Source organism: Lethenteron reissneri, chromosome 30 (assembly GCF_015708825.2).
Source record: "Lethenteron reissneri isolate LAM-NWPU_2019-01 chromosome 30, ASM1570882v1, whole genome shotgun sequence".
NCBI classification, from domain to species: domain Eukaryota; kingdom Metazoa; phylum Chordata; class Hyperoartia; order Petromyzontiformes; family Petromyzontidae; genus Lethenteron; species Lethenteron reissneri.
The window spans coordinates 2,929,736-2,952,201 of NC_083808.1; the positions used below are offsets into that span (position 1 = coordinate 2,929,736).

The 22,466-nt window shown below is 50.1% G+C and overlaps 1 protein-coding gene across 3 annotated transcripts; it reads right to left on the reverse strand.

The window, feature by feature from the left end:
• Positions 1-2,350: 2,350 nt before the first annotated feature.
• LOC133349410 (amphoterin-induced protein 2-like) lies at positions 2,351-12,003 on the reverse strand. Of its 3 annotated transcripts, none has more exons than XR_009755941.1 (3): positions 10,322-12,003; positions 5,609-6,870; positions 2,351-5,552 (listed from the first exon to the last, which is right to left on the reverse strand). XR_009755941.1 is itself a non-coding variant. In XM_061562814.1 (3 exons), exons 2-3 carry the CDS (start codon positions 11,162-11,164, stop codon positions 5,986-5,988), a joined length of 1,728 nt encoding a protein of 575 aa, XP_061418798.1. In that variant the 5' UTR covers positions 11,165-11,277; positions 11,546-11,555; the 3' UTR covers positions 2,351-5,985. The 3 variants fall into 3 exon arrangements, 2 of the variants coding, with proteins under 2 accessions (XP_061418798.1, XP_061418797.1); XM_061562814.1 differs by having other exon boundaries at positions 2,351-6,870; positions 10,322-11,277; positions 11,546-11,555; XM_061562813.1 differs by having other exon boundaries at positions 2,351-6,870.
• Positions 12,004-22,466: the final 10,463 nt, after the last annotated feature.

Here is a 22,466-nt window from a genome sequence, read left to right on the forward strand (position 1 = left end):
AATGCAAACAAAAAAACACAACTCTGATAATGTATGCACTGTCCTTGAAATTGATTGGTCCACACCCGAGACAGCTTTCTTGAGAGCCTGGTCTCACATGGTGTTGGACCAGATGACGCCAAAAGGCGCACAACTCAAGGACAATGCACCATCAGAGTATGAGCGCTCGGGGTAAGCATTTACACCATTGGTACCTCATTTGCCAGCAGCAAAATATGATAATAGTTTGTTTTACCCTTTTATCTGGTAACAAAACTGACACCTTTTATTATTATTATTTTATTTATTTAAAAAAAGGTGTCAGTTTTCTTGCCTGATAAAAGAATAAAAAAACAATTATCATATTTTGCTACTGGCAAATGAGGTTCTAATGGTGTAATTCTACTCTTACTTTTCATAGTCGCCACTGGGTGTTGGCCGTGAGCGGGAATCGAACTCGGGTCACCGGGTTCGTAGTGCAGCGTAGCGCTAACCACTGCACCACCGCTCCCCACTGCTGCGACGTGTGACTCACACGTGCGCACGCAGACACACACAATGCCGCTCGCTCGCTCGCTTTCTTTGTGTGGATTATCACGCCTCTGCATCGCGTGGGACACGTGTAATGGATTCGGCAATCTCCGCGCCACGCTGGGCTGTTGTTTAGCGATCGTCAGGCACGCAAGCTGGGTCACGACTTGATGTCGTGTTTGTCGACGGAGAAGATTGGTAATCATGCGCGGGGTGGACTGTGGTAAGGACGTGAAGAACAGAGTTTGGGAAGTCGTAGATTAGAGGTCGGGTGTAAGGCCGTGGCTGTGGCGTTTATCAATAAAGTACAAACAAATATACTCTTAGGTTTTTTTCGGTAAAGTCACGTAGGTAAAAATAGAAATAAATAATAAAAATAATAGAAATAATAATATAAATAAAATAATAAATCACGACGTTTCGGAGGCAACACAAGTCTCCGTCATCAGGTGGGACCGTCACAGCTAAATTTACTGTATCAAGTAAAGTTACCTACGTGACTTTACCGAAAAAACCTAAGAGTATGAATCCTTGCAGTCACGAAAGCTTCACATCTAGAATACACACAAATAATGAGTGATTGCAGGTTAAAAGTATTTGGAGGAAGGGAGATGTTGTGTGTGTGTAAGCTTGCCTTTATTTGATCCCTATTGTGCTATTAGACTCTTTCGATTTAAAGCTTTCGTGACCGCAGGGATTCATCTTCTTGGTTCTTTCGGTAAAGTCACGTAGAAGGGAAATAATAAAATAATAAAAATAAAACATCATAAAATAATTCTCACGACGTTTCGGCCACAACGCTAGCATCCACCCTCAGGTGAAGAACAGCTCTGTCGAGAAGACAGCGTCCCGACAGACCTGTTCTTCACCTGAGGATGGCTGCTTGCATTGTGGCCGAAACGTCGTGAGAATTATTTTATTATGTTTTATTTTTATTATTTTATTATTTCCCTTCTACGTGACTTCACCGAAAGAACCAAGAAGATATTAGCATTTTGTCACGAGATTAACAATACATTCGGATCTCTCACATGCCACTACAACCCTTCGTGCTCGATTACGGCCCACGGAACCGGACATCACAGAGCTACGTCTGAGATTCCTTCTCGTGACCTCTGGCCCACACAGAAGAGGGCAGCACTTTCCCACCCACTGCAAATAGAGATTGACATTCGTCACATCGAATTATTATTAAAACTATTTTTTATTTGACAAGGTAAGAAGGCCCACTGAGCTATGTAACTCTTTTTTCAGAAGCGATCTGACCACAAATGATAGCTCAACAAAGTGGCTTATCACGTGGAAGTGTATAGCAGCCAAATACTCTAGAAGCGTGATTCTAAATGTGGGGGGCAAAAACCGGAGGACCAGGAGAAAAATCCACGCGACCACGGGGAGAACACGCAAACTGCAAAAATACAGCAGGTGTCAGGGTTGGAATTGAACCCACGACCTCCTGCATACCAGTCAGGGTAGTTAACATCCCACCAGCGTGGCGTGCTAGGTTTGACATGACGGTGAAACCAATGTTTCATTCTTACAGCCGGACTTCAGCCGAATGAGTAATTTGTGACGGAGCTGAGAACATCAGCTCGCTACACCTGAGAGCCAGTTCCATCCCGGGCGGCTGCCGAGATTCGAACCCAGGATCTCCACGTTGCCAGCTCGGTCCTCTGACCTCTGACTCACTCGGACACTCCTGGAGGATTTCTCTCTCTCCAAACAACCGCAAACCCAACATTGCGACGTCGACATTTGTACGTTTCGCCCCCATAAATGTCACTGACGCACGTTTGGCAATGAAAACATAAGCAAGCATTTGCGTGAACAGTCGCGCCAGTAAAATTATTCCGTTTAATTTTTTATGCACTTTCATTTGCATTCATATGACAGTGGTAACTTGCAAAATCATTCATATACAGGATATAGTAAGACCCATGACATCTTCATATGTATAATATAACAGTAAGATATAAAATTTATATATATATATCTTTATACAGAATATGCTTGATTTATTTTTTACAATATTTATCACCGTGTAACCTTGAGATTACACATTACACCATGAGCGATGATGCTTTTAGCAGAATAATGTTTCTATTTTAGTTTTTGAAATTCATAACCTTACAGGAGTAAATTTGCATGCTGAAGGTTTTCACAGAATTTTTTTTTTGTTTTAATACCGTACGATAGTTTAACCGGCTGGGAAACTGCCATAAAAAATGTAGCTAATTTGATTTCATATTTTCACATTTTACGTGGTTCATGATTATTGAACAATCACCAATGTGTGCTGCTGCTAATTCCTTTCCCTCCTTCACGGAGCAGCTTGACTGACTCCCCAAGGTAAAGTTTTTTTATTAGTTTTCTTCTGAGCGCAGTGACATTTCACTGTGTCCCGCTTGGGAAAGAGGGTGGGGGGGGGGGGATCACGTGGTGTGACAGCGGCACATGCAACTGGGATCAGTGACTCAGCTCTCGATCGTGCAGGCGGTGCAGCTGCACGACCACGGCCCAAAAGCACGAGGCTATTTCCATTTTACACCCACGGCCCACGTTTGCCGGCAAAGGCGTCGTGACAAATGCAGGCGTTTCTTCAATCACGGGGTTTTTCTCTCCAAGGGTTTAAGGAAGATTGTGCAGGGAGACAGAGGTCCGGGACCCTTGCCGTTTAAAACAAACAAACCGAGATACGTTGAAGTCGCTTCTTCCTCGAATGGACTGACGTTGATGTAGAGCACCAACTGTGATCATTACATTCACGTGGTTCAGCCCAGATACCCGCGTCAAGAGTCGCGGAATGTACCGCTGTGATGATGATGATGATGCCTCCTTCGTATATACGCGACTCGGGCGCTGAGTCGTTCCATGTTTCGTGGTCCGCTCTGAGCGACCACAGTTCCCCACGCACTGCGGGAGAGTGTTTTAGTGTTTTAGTATTCTATTTGTGCATCACCAAGTATGCGCCGCATATGCCGCTTGCTGCCGTTGTTCGTGTGCCGATGCAGTTTAGGAAGCTAGAAAGCCATCGGCTGACTTGCAGATGTTTTATTTGTTCAGTTTGAATTATAAGCAAGGTTATCCTCTGATTCACAGTTGATTTTCTGGTTAGGGCACGTAATGACGACCCCCGGTTAACTATGAATCATGGTCCTTGGCTGCGAAAGCCTACGTCTTGACTTTGTATAAATAGCGTCGTGTTGCATCTTCCCGCGTGTAACCTTCTGCATTGTGCTTTGCGTTCAAACGCCGTGATCGCGAGTGGTGGGCGTCAGAGGGCAGATCTGGGTTCACGTCGAGATGGGCGGCGTGCGTGTGCTCAATGCCACGGTCTCAGCTTAACAAACCAAAATCAAAACCAAACTCAACAAATTCGTCAGTGACACCGCGTGGCCTTAAATAAAATAAAAAAACGCATTATACAACAAGGTGACATTTTGAGCATTGGCCCTTCTTCATAGCAGGTAACAAAAAATACGAAATTCATCACCAAATAATTCGTCAGGTTTTTTGGTGGGTCCCCCCCCCCCCCGATCTCATGCAGGCACAAACTGAATCGACGTCGTCAAAATTTGACGGGGAGAGATGTTCAAATAACGACGCCGATTGAGAGATGTTCAGCAAAAATTGCGGAATTTCACGCGGACGAGTAGAAATGTGTCTCTCCCACTGGTGCGGCGGTGGTTGGTATGAGCTCATTTGATTGCCGTCGTGTTCCGGGAACATCGTTTACGTTCGCCTCTGAAGCACTTTACGTTTTGAATAAAACCCATTTCATGCCTTCAGAGTAGCACACGATTTACAAACCGGATGCAGAATTGAAATTTGGTCCCAACCTCTCATCATTCCATCCTTGTTAAGGATGTCTCAAGCTGAGTCTCAAGTGGGATTAAACACTCAAACAGCGGCGTTGATTTTTGCCAACGTCCCGCCTTGGCTGCATTTCATTTAGGGCTGAGCTCGGATTCAAATTGAACCCTTGAGAGTGAAATACAAAACAGTTCATTTGCATTCTCGTGACCCTGGTTTTTATTTCCCCATCGTCTTCGCATCGGTAAAGTGAAGAACTCAAGGTGAATAATCTGCATTTTTGCAGCCCGTGCCGGCATGCTGTGTGCGAAGAGTGGGGCTCGTCAGACAAAAACAACCCAAATCGGACTTCAGGACAGTGGCCTAGTTGGTGAGAGCTGTCGTAATTTTTTACTTCTGAATTTAAATTATTCGGAGACATTTTTGCTCAACGTCTCCCAATGGCATCCCCAAATTGCGCCTTCGGAGCCTCTTGTCAGGAAATGAAACATCCATTCTCAAGTCTCGGAGAGCCAGGACATCACCGCTGAGCGTTGGGGAGCGGTCCGCAGAAGGAGACATCGCAGAGTCGCTTCTGAAATCTCTTCACGTGACCTCTTATCCATACTCGGGGGGGAGGGGGGAGGGGGGATGGTGGCAGCACTTTCCCAACCCACATTGCTACGCAGAGTAAATGTTGTCACATGGCAGCATGACAGCCAAGCCAGAGTTTTTAGTTCACGATTCTCAGAGCTGGAACTTTGGTGGAATGAAGTGCAAAGCCAAATGTGATGCTTTTGTCATGAGCAGCCGTTGGTGATCGGGCAGAGGCTGAGAGATTTGATTTGAACTCAGGATACCAACGGTGCCAGCGACGTGCTCTGACCTCTGAACCCCCCGAATGCTTCCGAATCCAAACCATTAAAATTTCTGATTCGCACTGCCCATGCATTTGCGCGGGAATACACGTGGGGTGGAGGGTTGATAGCCGGGGGGGTGGGGGGGAAGCGGCATGACGTCACCACCGCACACACTTGTCTGCCCCGCGCGCCAGCAAGCCAGCCAGCAAAACTTGTTTTCTCGCCATCGTACGACAGCGCGCACGCGCACGCCTGCCACGTGACGCACGCTGCTGTCGACCTCTGCGAATTAAACGTCGGGTGACCTCATCCACTCATGAACGTCAGGGTGACTTCACCCCGCACGTGAACCTCAGGGTGACCTCGCCCGCACGTGAACCTCAGGGTGACCTCACCCGCACGTGAACCTCAGGGTGACCTCACCCGCACGTGAACGTCAGGGTGACCTCACCCCGCTCGTGAACCTCAGGGTGACCTCACCCCGCTCGTGAACCTCAGGGTGACCTCACCCCGCTCGTGAACCTCAGGGTGACCTCACCCCACACGTGAACCTCAGGGTGACCTCACCCGCACGTGAACCTCAGGGTGACCTCACCCGCACGTGAACGTCAGGGTGACCTCACCCCGCTCGTGAACCTCAGGGTGACCTCACCCCACACGTGAACCTCAGGGTGAGCTCACCCCGCACGTGAACACGTCCGCCTTGCAGCCTGAAGCGTCCTCGCGAGTGGCGATGGAACTTGCTGACCACCCCACCCCCCCCTTGGGGGGTGAGGGAGCCCCCCCCGAGCCCCCCCTGAGCCCCCCCTCCCATCTGCGGCCCTCACAACGACACGATCGGCGTGTCGGAGTAGACGGAGCAGTTGGACTCCGAGTCCGACTTCATCTTGAGGATCTTGAGGAGGTGCTCCTCGTGGAAGTCGTCGCTCGGCAGCGCGCACGCGCGCCCGTTGTGGGCGCCCTGCCCCTCGGGCTCCATGATCGACACTCGCTTGACGCCGCTCAGCTTGCGCCTGAGCTGCTGCCCGGCTCCATTCTCCTCCCCCACCAGCTGCTGGTGGTGGTGCTTCTGCTGCTGCTGCATCTGTAGCTGCTGCTGCGGCGGCGTCGGTGGTGACATGGTGGCGTTGCTCAGGATGGACGCCTGCGAGTCGCGCATGCTCATCGCCGCGTCTTCCGCCTGACACCCGGACACCCCCACGTAGCGGCAGCAGCAGCAGCAGCGGCCGCAGCGGCCGCCGCCGCAACGCCGGCTGCGGCAGTGGCAGTCGCACGGAGGCAGGAAGAGGTAGACGAGAACGACGAAGAGGATGGCGGAGGAGGCGATGAGGGTGGTGAAGGCGGTGTTGAAGGGCTCCGCGGGCGGCGCCACCGTCACGTTCACCCACAGGGTCTCGTTGAGCTCCAGCGCCAGGTTGAGAGCCTGGCACGCGTACGTGCCCTCCAGCTTCGCGTTGAAGTCGCGGATCTCGAGCGAGCCGTTGGCGTGCACGTAGAGCGGCGAGCTGCCGTTGTCGAGGCGGCGAGGGTGCGGGTGCACGTGGCGCACGCCGCCCTTGTCGAGCCACGCGAAGGTGGTGCTGGGCTCAAGGGCGAGGCGCGAGTCGCACTGCAGCAGCAGCGTGTCGCCCACGTTGGCGCTGTACTCCGACCTGGTCTTCACGAGGAGCGACGCGTTGGGGCTGCAGCCCATGAGGTCCTCCTGCACCTGTGCAGGAGCGCAGAGACCCCCAACCCAGGGAAGGGGGAGGGGGTCAATGTGGGGGGTAGGGGGGGTCAATGGGGGGGGGGGGGCTTTTCCGTGCCGTGCAGGGTTCGTGGGTGAGATGAAAAACCCATCATTACGGACAAAAAAAACCCGACGTCTCAAAGAACACAGAGCAAGGTGCACGGAAAGCACTCGGCCCTTTTTGTGCATTATGAACAAAAACAACATCATCAGCAGTGCCTGAAGGGGTGCATTGTGGGTCCTCTCTCTTTATTGTTCGGGCATCGTCAACTGTTGCCTTGTCAGTCCGTCAAAATGTTTCTCCAATTTATTTCGATGGTGACCTCAGGAGACAAGGGGACCACAATGCACGTATTTTGTAAATGTATTTTTTAAATGTATTTATAACAGGATTATTTTAACGCGGAGTGTCTGATGCTGTGTCCTGTACAGCGCTTTGAGATCCTTGATGAGAAGTGCTGTATAAAATATAATTATAATTCAGGAACTGCTAATTGTTTTTTTACATAATGCACAAGGGCCTGAGTTATTTTAATGCAGTAGTTGTTTTATACACGTGTGGTTGTACGGCTGCACTTTGGTACATGTTTTACAAACGTGTGATTGTACGGCTGCACTTTAGCCATGCCGGTGAGTGCAGGTTGTGAAAGGCGTGGTGGAGGACTGGCGCTTACTCGAGCAGAGTGAATCGATAGCTTTGCTTTGACTTGCAGATAACTACCTGGTCAAGTGTCACTGTGACTAGAACATTCCACTCCCCACGTGGACATGTGCGGCCCATTGGTCAATCAACTGCCCGACGAGGGCCTACCCACGCCACGGGGCTCGTGGGGCTATTTGACCATACTTCACGACGCTGGTAAATGCAGCTTTGTGAAGGTGAGGGGGCATAGACTTGTGGGCATAGTACAAAACAACAATGGATATTGCTGCACGGCCCTCTGCTGCTTTTGCTCCCTAAGGAGCCATTCAATAAAGTTCAACTTCATGGCTTATGAGCAAAGAACATTAGCAGGGGTTTAACAAAAAGACTGGCCAAAAGGAATGTGGAATTTCCACTCTTGGCTCAGGAACACCGACAGCGATGAGTGCTGCCCATCGCGTGTTTAGGTGGCGTAGTCTGGGCACTACTTCATGTTTGACTCGTGGCACGGGCACGTGGTTTGCGTCTTGTCCTGCCGCGAGTGGCCTCCGTTACATTCCCAAGTCGAGGGAGATCCCAAATATTGAGCTGGCAGGAGTCGCTGCTGCTGCGGCTGCTGCTGTTGCCTGGCTTCCTCCGGTCGGTGAGTGGAAGTTGTCACTGACTGAGAGATGGTACCACGGGGAGGCGACCGCGCGCAGAGATGAAGCCCACGGAGAATTTGTGATGCCCGAGAGGGAAAAAAGAAATAAAACGCCGCTCCCAATCCGAGGAGGCAATTTCGTGCGGTGCAAAATTTCGGCCGCGTTTTTGTCAGAAGGATTTGCTAATCCGCAACCCTTTTTTTTCCCACGTGCTGGCTCAGCTTCCCGACTCGACACGAAATAAATTGCGTGATTTAGTTGTCGAGAAAGGGCCAAGATCGGAAAAAAGGCAAAGCGGTACCCCCATTCACTCGGCCTGGGACGTGCGACTGCTGTGAACAAGCAACTCTAGAGGCGCAGTCTCGCAACGTATTTATCGTGCTAGCCCCCCCCCCATCAGAGCCCCCTGCCCACTGTCACCACCCCCCCCATCCCATCAGTGCTCCCTACCCACCGTCACCCCCGCCCCCATCAGTGCCCCCTGCCCACCGTCACCCCCCCCCCCTCAGTGCCCCTGCCCACTGTCACCCCTCCGCCACCCGCCCCCACCCACCACTCAGAGCAATTCAATTATTTGTTGCAATTCAGTGTCACGATACGATTCCAGAATCAATGTTTAAATAAAATAAAAGTTGGTGATTGGCAGTGCCTGCAGGGGTTATGAAAACCCATTGTATACAACGTACTGTACATACGTACTGGACATACATCAAACAAAGATTGTCAGATGCTCGATTCCATGCATTTATCCTGAGACTCGGAGTCTGTCTTGACGAAGTAGCAACGGAGCAAATGTGCGCGTCGTTCAGCTACTCGCGAATGGCGTACGTCTCTTCATCGTATATTTGGTTCTACTCAAGGGACCATCTGTGCACAACTCTAACCTGGACGCGATCTGCGAGACAAACTCAACACGAAATCTGGAACCATCATTGCCAATGTATGGATTCAATCACTGAGTACGTGGATCCCCATGCTCAAGAATTGACTAAAAGCACCTTAATACGTAGAGGACCGCAGAGCTTTTGGTGGGAAGGTGGGCAGGTGGTGGTGTAATTTGGTTCCTGCTCACCGCCTGGCTGCTGCCTTACTGACTGTGGTTCCTCGTCCCTCTGACTCGTGCGGCACGGTGAAAGTTGACATCATGACTACTACTACTTTCAGGACTCACTCTGTAACATCGCCAACTAACTTCCACGGCCAAACCCACCCAACCGGCTTCATCACTGGGGCAAGAGCCGCATGGGCTCACGGGTAAATCGCTCATTGTTATTTTCGTAGACAATTGATTTCGACAGTGTAACAGCTCTCTCGCTGTGTTCCTCCTGGTTCAGCAGTTCCACTGCTGGATTATTTTGTCCGCCTGAGGACGACCGCTTGTGTTGCGATCGAAACGTCGTGATTTATTATTTCGGTAAAGTAACTTAGGTAAAAAAAGGAAATAAAATAAAAATAGATTAAATCACGACGTTTCGGAGGCAACACAAGCTTCCGTCTTCAGGTGGAAAACGTCACAGCAAAATGACCGTATCAAGTGACTTTACCGAAAAAAACAAAGAGTATGGACCCTTGCAGTCACGAAAACTTCAAATCTATAATTATTATTATTTAATTTTTCTACCTTCGTGATGACTTTACCGAAAGAACCAAAGAGTTTGAATTCGTGCAGTCACGAAAGCTTCAAATCAAGATAGAATATATATTTTAATACGACAATTAAATGGCTAAAGATACTCACGATGTGACGATACTTTGCTAAGCGGTCGACACGATGTCTATCATTGTTGCTCGACGCTCTGTAGAGTGGCGACCCCACGGCGACCTCGGATCTGCAGCGTGCTGCGCTAATAACTGCGACGCCGCTCCATCCCAAGCGTGCCTTATGCGGACATAAATATTTAATATTCCGTCGGTATATGTTCTATAACTAGGAAATTAAATGGATGCATCGAGACGCGTGAAAGTACGACGGGGGTTTAAAAACATAAAAGTTCGGTATCGTCGAGTCCAAATCTCAAGATGCATTGTCTGGATCTCAGAATGCACCGTCCGACCCTCAAGACACGGGACCGCGTAGCTGCACGTTTAACCCCCCCCCCTCTCCTTGCTCCCACCGCCCCCCCCCAACCCTCGCCATCGTCACCTGGAAGAGCCGAATGGGCTCTCGCGCGTGGGGCAGGCGGCACGTGAGCTCGCGATGGTGCCTCCGGACGGACGTGAGCTCGTGCCTCATCCAGCTCATGAGCATGAGGTAGAGCGCGCACGAGCAGCGCAGCGGGTTGCCGTGCAGCAGGAGGCTCTGGCGCAGCGCGGCGGGCAGCGAGCCGACGCGCGCCACGGGCACCTCCTCGATGCGGTTGTAGGAGAGGTCGAGCAGGTGCACGCGCGCCAGCGCTCCGGACGGCCACGCGTCCGCGGGGAACGCGTCGAGGGCGTTGCGCGCGAGCAGCACGCGGCGCAGGGAGCGCGCGTCCGCGAACGCGAGCGCTTCCACTTCGGCGATGCGGTTGTTGTAGAGCAGCAGCTCCTCGAGGGAGGCGAGGCCCGCGAGCGCGGCGCGACTCACGGTGCGCAGCCGGTTGGACGACAGGTCGAGGCGCGCGAGGCGGCTCAGGCCGTCGAAGGCGGACGCGGAGACGTTGCGGACGCCGCAGTGGCGCAGCGAGAGCGAGCGCAGTCGCCGGGCCCCGCTCAGCCAGCCTCGCGACACGGCGGGGAAGTGACCGCGGCTCAGGTCGAGGACGGATGCGTAGTCCGGCGCCGAGAGCGGCAGCAGCGAGGAAAGGTTCGCGCCGCTACAGTCGACGATCTCGCCGGCGCACACGCAGTCCCCCCTGATGGCGCACAGGTCCGCGTGTTCGCCTGCCCAGAGCGGTGGATGTCGGTGCCCGGAGCTGAACGGCAGCAGCGCCAGCAGCCACAGCAGCAGCGGCGGCTGCGGCGGTGGCGACCGCTCGCCTAAGATGCTTCCAGTTTGCGTCTTCATTGTCCTTTGCGCGACATTTGTTGTGTCCGTGACGATGGAGTTACTTGCGGAGACCCAAGAACACAGGCGCGCCCGGCTGCTGTTCGCTCTGCACTGTTGCCGAATTGCGGTATCTGCAATGTTTGGCCGAACGAATTGAAGGCTGCGTTTGGAGAGACACCGGGGAATTTGGTCGCATTACATTTCTTCAGTCTCGATCGCAGATCACATTACTGACCTCTAAGTATCCTTCTGCAGCATCTTGGCAACAACTTGCGTTAGCTGGGAATTATTTCTATTCTTTATTCACCGTGGTAACATTAAACCCGCTGCGAGAAGATTTCTGCAAAAAAAAAATAACTCCTTGCAGACAGAGTTTGAAGCTCGTGTCACGTGTCTTACCTGGCAGAGTTGTGATTTTGTTCTCTTAGAGACGTTGGCAGTCTTCACGGGCCCGGCAAGACGAGTCGTTCCCACTGCTCGTCGCGACTCCGAACGGCAATGAGAGCTCGCCACTTCGCGCCGCAGTGAGCCGAGTCGCGTATTTAAATGTTAAAGCCCAAGGAGACTAAAAAGCCGCCGCGCGATAAATCACCGCCAGCTGCCGCACGCTTTTTTTGTCCCAAAAAAAAAATGAACAAAAATAAATCCCAAAGTAAGTTCCTGCAGCCGCTGATCTGCCGAGAACATGAAGTGACGAGATTCGCTAGAAGACCCGGGGACTCGGTCCACTTGACCCCGAGAGGTGATGGCTTGATGAGCGTGGGAGCGTTCGTGGCCGCCGGCAGCGCCTCTTTGCGCGTTCCTCCCGCACCAAGGGCGACGCTCTGACAGCTCCTCTCCGCCAAACCCTCCTCGCGATATATAATCCAAACCCTGGGGCCAGTCACCCGCGGGGAGTCGTCATTGGCTGTGCGAGCACCAATCCGGCTCGGTGCGCGGACTTCATCATCATCATCATCTTCTTCTTCTGCCAGTGAAGCACACGGTAGTGGGGGGAGGGCTGGGGGTGCTCTAAGTGGCTCCGTCTACAGAAATAAAAAAAACCCACGTGTGCCTCCTCTTCTCAGCGTGGCGGAGCTGATGAATCACCGCAGCGATTAATGTATCTGCGCACCTCGAAAAAGGTGGGGCTGGGGAGGGGAGTGAGAAACAAAACAAACGCACGTCCCTGCAAGGATGTCACGGCGATTAACAGCGGCACTTTGTGTTCCAACGTCGCCGGACGAGCATTGCCACCGCTGCGGTACAAATGTCCAGGGACGCCGTCACGGGAAGAAGAATACAAATGCAGGGTGCTTCAAAAAAAGAATGTGAACACTTAGATGGGACTATCGTTTTTAATTGAAAAGGAACCGATAAGACACGGTAACATGATAACAAATGTTTGTTAATAGCTTGAAAAAGTCAAAGACTCTCCCACTTATTCTTTGGTTCTTTCGGTAAAGTCACGTAGGTAGAAAAATAAAACAAAAAATTATACATCACGACGTTTCGATCGCTCAGCTTTGTTAAATATTCGCGCGCGGCTCTGTCGCTCCGTGCTTCCCAGCTCGTGCAATGGGGCAGGACAAATTCATTACATTGGGGGTTCCCCGTGGGAAGAACATGCCCAACAAGAGACAGCGCTCGTGGCTAGCGAATCTTTACTTATTTTGTCACGCTGCGTATTAAAACATGACAATTGCGCCTGGGGTACATCTCTTGATTTGAGTAATTGCTCAATTAGAATAATTAGAATCTGTTTGCCATGTGCTTTCACAAAGACGTCGGTGATCTGTCCATGATATTCACTCAAAAACGTTGCATTTGGTCCTCCAAATTGCATACAATTATTGGAATGGCTTACGCACTTAATTTGCTGTCTTCCCCGTCGAAACATTATATTCCATTTAATCATTCCTGAACGAGAAGGCACCGATCTTGTGAGAAGGGCTGACACATCTCACTGTCGTGCTGTACTGGCAATGCGACGTGGGTCCTTGAAAATAACTCACTGCCGTAGTTCATTATTGGCCACTTATTTGGTTTCGATCAAGCAGTTCGTGAGATCTGCGTGGGTTTTGCTGCACCTGTGGGAGCTGGGTTGCTAATTGATAAATTTATGTTGGTAATACATAATCGTTTTGTCAATTAGTGAGTTTTTGGTTGCCTGCAAAGTCCAGTGTAATACGAAAAATAATTATAATCTCTTTTGGGTCTGGCAGCATCAACAACATCATCATAATGTGTGGGGGGGGGGACATGACAGTCGGCTCGATGTTCCCTCCCCCTTCGTTAGTCGTGATGGATTATTGAGAAGCCCGGACGGAATTGCCCGACTCGCACCGGAGGTTAATGGGGGTGGGGGGGGGCAGTAGCAAACGACGAACGCCACGCGCCAGCTCTCTCGGTGGCGGTGGGGGGGGGGGAGCAGACGGATGGCCACCGTCTCTCTCTGTCTCTGTTTCTCTCTGTCTTTCTCTGTGTGTCTCTCTGTGTGTCTCTCTGTGTGTCTCTCTCTGTCTATCTCTAACTCTCACTCTCTCTGTGTGTCTCTCTGTGTCTCTTTTTTTACGATCAGTTGAAACAAGAAAGATGCTCGGTGTAGTCGGCACTTTGCTTCGTTCATCATTTCGTAAACATTTTTTAATACCTTTGCTTTATGTAAACCCCCACCTCTCGCTCACTCTCTCGCTCACTCTCGCGCTCTGTCTCTCTATAACTGTCCCTCTGTGTGTGTGTCTCTCTCTCTCTGTCTCTCTGTCTCTCTCTGTATCTCTCTTTCTGTCTATCTCTAACTATCTCTGTCTCTGTGTGTGTGTGTGTCTCCCTGTTTCTCTCTCCGTCTTTCTCTCTGTCTCTCTCTCTGTCTCTCTGTCTCGCGCGGCGCTCGTGAGCGGTGGTGGGAAATGCCCGCTTGCGAGGCGCGGCGGTGTGGAATTGCGAAGCGGGCACAACAAATCTGGGGTGGTCAAGTTCCTGACGAGGGCTCCGCGTAATGGGTCCGAGGTATACCGAAATGTTATTTTAACGGACGGGGAATATAGTCGCGGTGAATTTTCATTTCCGCGTGAAATATGGGGCTGCATTAGGCCGTAGTTTGTTATTTTGTTTGATTTCCCACTGGCAGCTGACATTGATTTTAACGACCTGCGCTAATGAACCCTGAGTTGTGCACTGAAAGCACGCGATGGTTAATGTTTAAGTCACAGTCGTTAGGGATCTATGTCATCATCTTCACCATCAGTAGCAGCAGTAGCAGCAGAATCATCATCATTATTGCTATTGCAGTCATCATCGTCATCATCGTCAGTAGCAGCAGTATCCAAATATGTAACATCATCCTTATCAGTAATAGGAACAGCAGAGCAGAATCATCATCATCACCACAATTATTGTCATGATCATGAATGATTAAAATTCCCATTGAGGATTGGAAAGGCTTTTTTTAAGTCGTAATAATATTTTTCGATTTAAAGCTTTCGTGACTGCAGGGATTCATATTCTTGGTTCTTTCGGTAAAGTCACGTAGAAGGGAAATAATACAATAAATAAAACATAACAAAATGAAATTCTCAAAGACAGCTGTCTTTCCGACAGCTCTATTTCTTCACCTGAGGACGGCTGCTTGCGTTGTGGCCGAAACGTCGTGAGAATATCTTTTTATTATGTTTTATTTTTATTATTTTATTATTTCCCTTCTACGTGACTTTACCAAAAGAACCAAGACTAAAAATAGTAATACTATATCAGGCTAGCTTGCGTCACAATACAACAAAAAACCGTAAGCTGGCTGGACTATGATGATTATGGAAGAAGGGAAAAAATCCATGAGGTCTCAATTCCCCCGTTGGCTTTATGAAAAACGATGGATTGACGGGTTAAATTTCGCTTTTGCACGTTAAGCAAAAAAAAAAAACCGGGCAGTTCCACGTATTTGGTGTCTCGCGGTGCTTGGAAGGGCATCGATCACCCCTGTCACGAAGCCGGGATTCTCCGGGAACCCCAGACCCTATATCTGTGTTGTGAACCTCAAAATAGAAACGCGGAGTGCCCTTGCTGTCTCGTGCGATAAGCCGGCAGATTACATCTGCTGCTTGGCGGCCAGTTGCATTTTTTTTGCTAAGTTGCCCGACCACGTTGGGACGGCGCATTTGGAGCTGCTTCGGTCAAATGCGGGATGAGTTTAACCTCGGCGTTGATTGTAACCGAGAGCGGAAGTGTCAGTGTCGTTAATTATTCATAAGCGATGATATTTTTTCCCCCTGGCCATGTTTTGCAAAGTGGCGCCCTGCCTCTATGCACCACCCCCAAAGTACTTCATTGTGTTGGCCACGTTCGATGGGCAAGGTCGCGTGTGCGGGGTGGTGAAGTGTGGGTACACCGGCCCACCTTTTACACGAGGTCTGGCCAGCGTAGAAGAGTAGGCCAAAGAAAGTATACCCTTTCTAGGGGGCTTTCGAGCGTTGCCTCAAGTGGAGGGTCCTTCCCCGCCAGCATTGGCGAGAAATTGCAGGGCCGCGCCTTTACCTTCAAGCAAACCGAATGCCTGTGACCAGGGATGAATCTCACACTGATTATTATGTTCCGAGTTTGGACTGCAGGAAGGCGCGTGACGAAATAGCCACGGCTATAGCGAGAGGTAAATACTGGATGTGGTGTGCCGCTTTGCAGACACATCACACGGTTCGGCTGATCGGGACGCGGACCCCCTCTGGAATGAATCCCCGCCTGTGACCACACCACCCAGAATGCGCACGATCTTGTCTGCTTTCGGAAAGCGAATCAAGCTTGTGCCTGGATAGCGCTTGGGTGCGTGATCACCACACACGAGTGGTGTTATAGGCTGCGGGGTTACATGATGAGCAGTGAATCAAAATCAAAATCCCCCATTATACTGCTACTCCTACCCTCTCCGCCTTCACAAACGCGCACTGACCAGCGTGGTGAAGTATGGTCAAATAACGCTTCCCCGGTGGCATGGGCGAGGCCTTCATCCAGCAGTGGATTGACGATACGGGGGCCGCACGTGTACCCACGGCGTGTTGCAGCGCTCGCTGGGCGCGTGACGCCGCAGTTGGCAGGAGCCTCCGACTCTATCTATAATTCAACACAGCCGCACTTGCCCCGTGGCTCCCACCACCTCCGCTGTTTCACCTCGAGCGCGCCGTCTCGGGCGATGCACGCGATCACCGTCGCAGCGTTTAACGATCGCAGCGGCCACCGCCGAGGGCAGAGTTCACTTTGCTGCGCTCCGCGCCACGACGGGGAGGCTTGGCCGTGTTGTTTCTACTGTTAATTAATGCATCGATTTGATGAAACGAAGTTAGTTGCGCTTACGTGTCCCGGGATTCATTTGTGCGTTTTCGATGATTTACCTTTGAGAGAAAAAAAATCTGCGCCGTGTCTCGCACCCCCCCCCCCTCCCCCCCGAGAAAGGGCATCTCGCACTCCCACGGAGTGGCGTGAACCCCAGGTTAACAAGAAGAACCACTGCTACAGAGGGTGACGTGCAGCGCAATCCATTGTTGTAACGTACTTCTCTGTGCTTCCACGGCTTTGCTCCTCGTCCTCACCAACCTTGGCACTGACCCAGCGCGGTCGATTAACTTCCCCACGAGCCGCTCGGTGTAGGAGGGCCTCTCATCCAGCAGTGGATTGACAACGTGATCCATGCAATTGACGGACATCGAAAGTGAACCCTGCGGCGCGATCTTGCGACGTACGCGCGATATATTTCACGGAACAGAAAGTCGTTCTTGTGTGCGGCGAGCGTGAACAAAACAACAAACAACACACACAAACACAAAAAAATCGGTGCGAATTCGATCATTTGAAGTGCTGCTTCCATCTTGCTGAAGTGTTTACTCCGCTCACGTGACCGTCCGTCTTCGTTGGTTCTCTTATTTCAGTTGCGGCCGAGGAACTCGCTGGTCGGTGAAACGACTCAACAAGAACGTGCCAATTAATCTAGATCTGAAGTTTTCGTGACTGCAGGGATCTATACTCTTTGGTTCTTTCGGTAAAATCACGTAGGTATAAAATAAAATAAATTACATCACGACGTTACGGACGCTTGTGTTGCTTCCGAAACGTCGTGATTTAATTTATTTTATTTTATACCTTCGTGACAATACCGAAAGAACTAAAGAGTAACGTGCCAATTAGTTGCTAGGCTCAGCACACCGATGCCTTGGAGGGAAAAGTAACTCAACGATTGAATCCATACATTGGCAATGATGGTTCCAGACATTGTGTTGGGAGTTCGTCTCGCAGATCGCGTCCAGGTTAGAGTTGTGCACAGATGGTCCCTTGGACTCGAAATCGGCTAACGATCTCAGGAGTGAAACCAAATAGACGATGAAGACGGTGGAACACGTAGGCTGTCCACCTGATGATGCTAGACGCAATTACTGACGATACGTCGTACACCAGTTGTAAATGTTGTTGTGGGTTTATTCTCCAACGCACCCGTTTGCTGAACTAGTAACGAATTGGCACGCTTTGTTCACGTGACGAACCTTACTAATTGGCTGTGTCGGGTGGTGGCGGGTTTAACGACACATTTATATTTACGCGATCTAATCCATTAAAACCACCCCCTCTATTATGCTAATATTGGTCGTGAAAGCCCTATTACTGTACTACTACTACGTGTTAAACTAGTTGGTGTAACGTTTGCCACCAACACTACCGCCTGTGGTGTCTTCTCCGTGCTTACCGCCTCCTCCCCAGCGCCCGGGCAGACGAACCCCAAAGAGTTTTCTCGACGGTGCTCGATAGAGCGACTAAACGCATCGAAAATGCCAACTTAGACGTGCCCTCCGATGTTTTGTTCGGCACGATGTCCGACGTTTTTGGCCTCCGCATGGGAGCTTCTTTTAGGAAGATTCTTCAGGTGGCTCACGACAAAAATATCGCGGATGAGCTGTGCATCATGGGCAGCCGTGAAGAGCGTACGTGCTTGGCACATATCCGACATCGCAAACTCTTGAAGCTTCCTTGACACGCACCTGGACTTGCGCCTCGATCTGTAATTGTGACCTCGTTCCAATAAAAAGTCGCGAGAAAGTTTTCACTTTGACAATATGTTGTCGCTAATGAAAACCCACAAAGTGGCCTGATCTGGCGACAAATCGCTGAGTTGTCAACATGGCCTCATCCTCTCTCCTCCTCCTCTGGGCACGAATCCCGTGAGTGTTGGTCTCCACCGATGATCTCGTGCCGTACATCCCCACGTGAGCCGATGGTGAACCTGCAGTTCCAAACACCGTTAATATTTTATCGCACTTCTAATGGTTTGGGAGGGAGCGTTGTAAAGTTTAATGGCTCGTACCTGAGGGTGCTGATTACTGGAATTAAAATTGATTAAAGGCCATGTCAAGCATCGCAAAACATTGGACAATTGCATCATAAAAGGAAGCAGTATTATGTTGCGAATGCCCGTTCAACATTTTTTTATTGACCCAACGTATATCTCATAAGTGCCCTCTTTTGCTTGCCAATGTATTACGCTCACTAATGCAGAATATTATCCCCATATGTTCTGAGCAAAGCATTTTTGTTAGTTTACCGTGAAGCTTAAAATTGCAATATTTGTTTAGTTAGGAATGCACAATGTTAGTTAATAAGTGTTGTTCGTTACTGGAGAAAATCTGAAAGTCGACACGACATCGTCCAGTTGCAGATTATCCGAGTTCTTTAATGTCTAGTCGAGAACATTGTGCCACTGTCTGGCATGGAACAAACCTGTGATCTGCCCTAAAGCCTCCCTTCTGACTTCCCACTACAGATGTTGCTTCTCCTGCAGAGAATATTAAATCGGACTCTTAAAGTGGTTGGGTGGTAGCCCATGTGCCTGTAATCTGACGCTTTGGAGACAAGGCTTGAATGCATGTCTGTGTGTATGTATGTTGACCTTCTTTCGCACCGTACGTAGTCGCGGTGACTCGTGTAAAGTTTTGTGAAACTCCAAAGTCCACAGTGCTACGAGGAGGTCAGGAGACGGCATTTTATCAATAGCATATCTGTGTAGACCTCTGCAGTGTAATGCCCTTGTATATGTGGGGGGGGGGGGGGTTCTTCCATGTGCTCTGGTTCACGTCTACACGTCTAACATATCCTTTATTTTAACCAGGTGATAGTCAATTGATGATATTAAAATGTATTCTTAGGTCAGACAACAGCTTGGAGATGAAGATATTATCCATATTAAAACATAATATGGATATGTTTTAACCAATGCAGGACCCTTCTTAAAAAAAGAGGCATTGAGACTCAGTGATGCCCTCTTGGAAGAATTCCACGATTGTTCTTAAGGATTCGGGGTGAGGCGGTGGCGTAGTGGTTAACGCACTGCACTCCGAACCAGTTTCATTCCCAAACACTTCATCTTCCTAGTACGAACTAGTCAAAACTACGACATCACGTGTGTCTTGCTACAGAACGCTCGATCCTGATTTCCGTACAACTGTTTGTCTCAGTTTTCAAAGTGCGTGTCCTACTGACTGTTAATAACGAGCGGTGGGCATGGGCAGGACGCGCCGTGAGACGTTGAGCGACGGCCCGTGGTCGAGACTCGTGACGGAGTGGCAGCGGAAAGAGGGAAAGCGCCCGAGAGGCCGTCTACCACGGAGACGGAGCGGCGAAGTGTGCCAGGATTTGTTCTGTTGCATCGCAGGACGGTGAGCGGATGGCGACGGCTTGGGGAGGGCTTCATACGGCAATGGATTGTAAATTACATGATGATGATGATGACGATGACGATTCTGTCTAGTACTAAACACTGGACCTATCCTGCACAGGAGACCACATTTTTGCCTCTCTGCTACACGACTCTATATCTGTGAATAAGGGTAATTGCCCAAAACGTCGCAAATATTTTTTTTCTCGACGAATGACGGACGCACTGAGATCTGTGTAAGGACATCGTCTCTTTGACGGAGCGATGCGTAAGCCTGCGTAAACGCCCTGTGTAAAAAAAAATGATGAAACATTCAAATAGGTTTGACCCTTTTTGGGAGTTGTGTTTACATGTTTCAACGCCAAATAGAAACCGTTTTTGCAAGGCATCAAAGTTTGCATTAACCACACGAACTGGTGCTGAAACATGGAACCAAACATGCTCTAATACTAATATTTGCATTGTCTTTGAAACTGATTGGTCTACACCAGAGACAGACAGCCTTCTTTGTGGCCTTGTTATCTCTTGCCCTGGACCTCGGCATTCAAACCACGACGGCCTGCCACTCCTCTTGGAGCCAAGGGATAGTGACGGTGGGTTTGGAAATTATTGCAGAGCTCCTGGCTTCAAGTGAAAGCTGCTTTCCAGCGAATGTCAAGGTTGGTTAGAACACTAGTGCAGTCCAGCCTCCTGACTTCTAATCTCATGTAATATTAAAACCACGAGATATGTGCACCATACTTCTCTTTGGCACAAATAACCATGGGAGTAAAACAAATAATATGTATCTACTGTATACAAGTGGGTACTGCACATGCATCACATTTACCAAAATCTCTTCATTTCCCGAGGCAATGGGGTGAGCGGTTGCCCTGATAAGACAACAACATGGATACAATAATAAACGTTTAGTTTTATATCACGTCGTTCATGAAAAAAATTGCATCTTCACGGGAGCATCAATGCGGTGAGCCCGCGCCAACAGTTGTCCAAGCTCTGCAGTCCTCCGTATATTAAAATAAGTGTAGCAGCCAATGATTGAGTGCGCGAATACATACGGAAGGAAACCAGAGCACCCGGAGGAAACGCACGCGTGCGAGGGAGCAACACACTATCCCATACAGACGGGGGCAGGCGGAGTCCACGCTTGCTGTACCGATTTCTCCTGGCGAGCCGGGCTATGGCACATCGACAGGCCATAGCAAGAGAGTTTCACAACATCTTGTGTGATCCACTAACCCCCAGACTCCACAGTGCTCGATTACTGCCGTGCGTGCCACCACTGTCGGGATAATGCAACGCAAGTGTAAAACACATTCCTGCGGAGGGAGCTGGTAGGAACGTGTTGGGTTGCTCGGTCAATGGCCAGGGTCAACGGTGGCGTGGTGTATTCCGCAAATATGCCCGACTGTGAGGGTGGGCACAAGCCGGCGTGAGCAGGTTAAACGTTGAGTTTTATAAGGGCACCATGGGGTGATCAGCCCCTCCCCACCTAGCCCCACCCCTCCCACCTCCTACCCAGCCCCACCCTCCCTACCCAGCCCCACCCTCCCCTCCCCACCCAGCCCCTCCCTCCCCACCCAGCCCCTCCCTGCACGACGGACGGACGGACACAATAATCCCCTGTGGATTGGTGTAACCTGGCGGTTCCTACCAGTATTAGGTTACACAATGGTGCGTACTGTTTACCTGCCTAGAATCCGAGTGAAGACCTCTTTCAGTTTAACACAAAGGCTTTCGCGACCGATATCATCCATAACAAAGACCTCTTTGTTATTGATGATATTGGTCTTTGTTATTGTTTTGCGACAGAATCGGCTTCCTTGCCGACATGGCCAACGAGTCACTAACATCGATGAGTGGTGAGTGGCAGCTACTGACATCGGCATGCACCGGAAGATATATGTATAAACAAAAAATGATCACAAGCACGGTGAATCCTCATCCTGGATAATGCAGTGACGGGTGGCCTAGAGCGGTGGCCTTCGTTGCAAGGCCCGCGGGCCTCTGGTGACCCCTGGTGGCCTTTAGTGCGGCCCCTGGCATGCGGCCCCTGACAATGCACAAAGAGTGAGGACACCCCCATGGTGCTGTCAAACCCTCAGTGGCTTCAAATGGTGTGGCGGCCCTCACACTGATGATGGCTTATCGGCGAATGTGCACCCCCCCCCACCCCTCGTCTCTGAAAACGAGTGAAGAACGCTGTTCTTTAGCAACAACAAGAACAGCAGCTGCAGCAGAAGGAAACAAAAACAGCTGCTGATTGAACAAAATACACACGCACAGACAAATGCCATAGAAATCTGTAAATGATGAGAAAAAGCATCATAATGGAATTAATAGTGTAGGCAGGTAAACAATACGTTTTAAACGACACGCAGACATGTCTACAAAGCACTCGGCCTTTTGTGCATTATACCAAAAAACTAAAACACCAGCAGCATTTCCTGAAGAGGTGAATTGTGAACCTCTTGTCTTAGGCACCATCGTGAGCACATGTGACCGACTGAGAGCGGCAGTGATGCTGTGACAGGCAACTGTGGACCGGTTTCATCACCATGTCTGTCACTATAAAGAATTACAGCTCTTGCTACATTACAGCTACGCAACTACGGACCTATACTGACTGAGTGCTGCGCATACTATTAGTGCGCTACC

What these genes read in the sequence shown, in the direction of transcription:
- LOC133349410 (XM_061562813.1), bottom strand. Translation starts at nt 11,164, where the DNA reads ATGAAGACGCAAACTGGAAGCATCTTAGGCGAGCGGTCGCCACCGCCG. An exon ending in AGCCCATTCGGCTCTTCCAG is followed by an intron (nt 6,871 to 10,321) that starts GTGACGATGGCG and finishes GCTCCTGCACAG; the next exon opens with GTGCAGGAGGACCTCATGGG.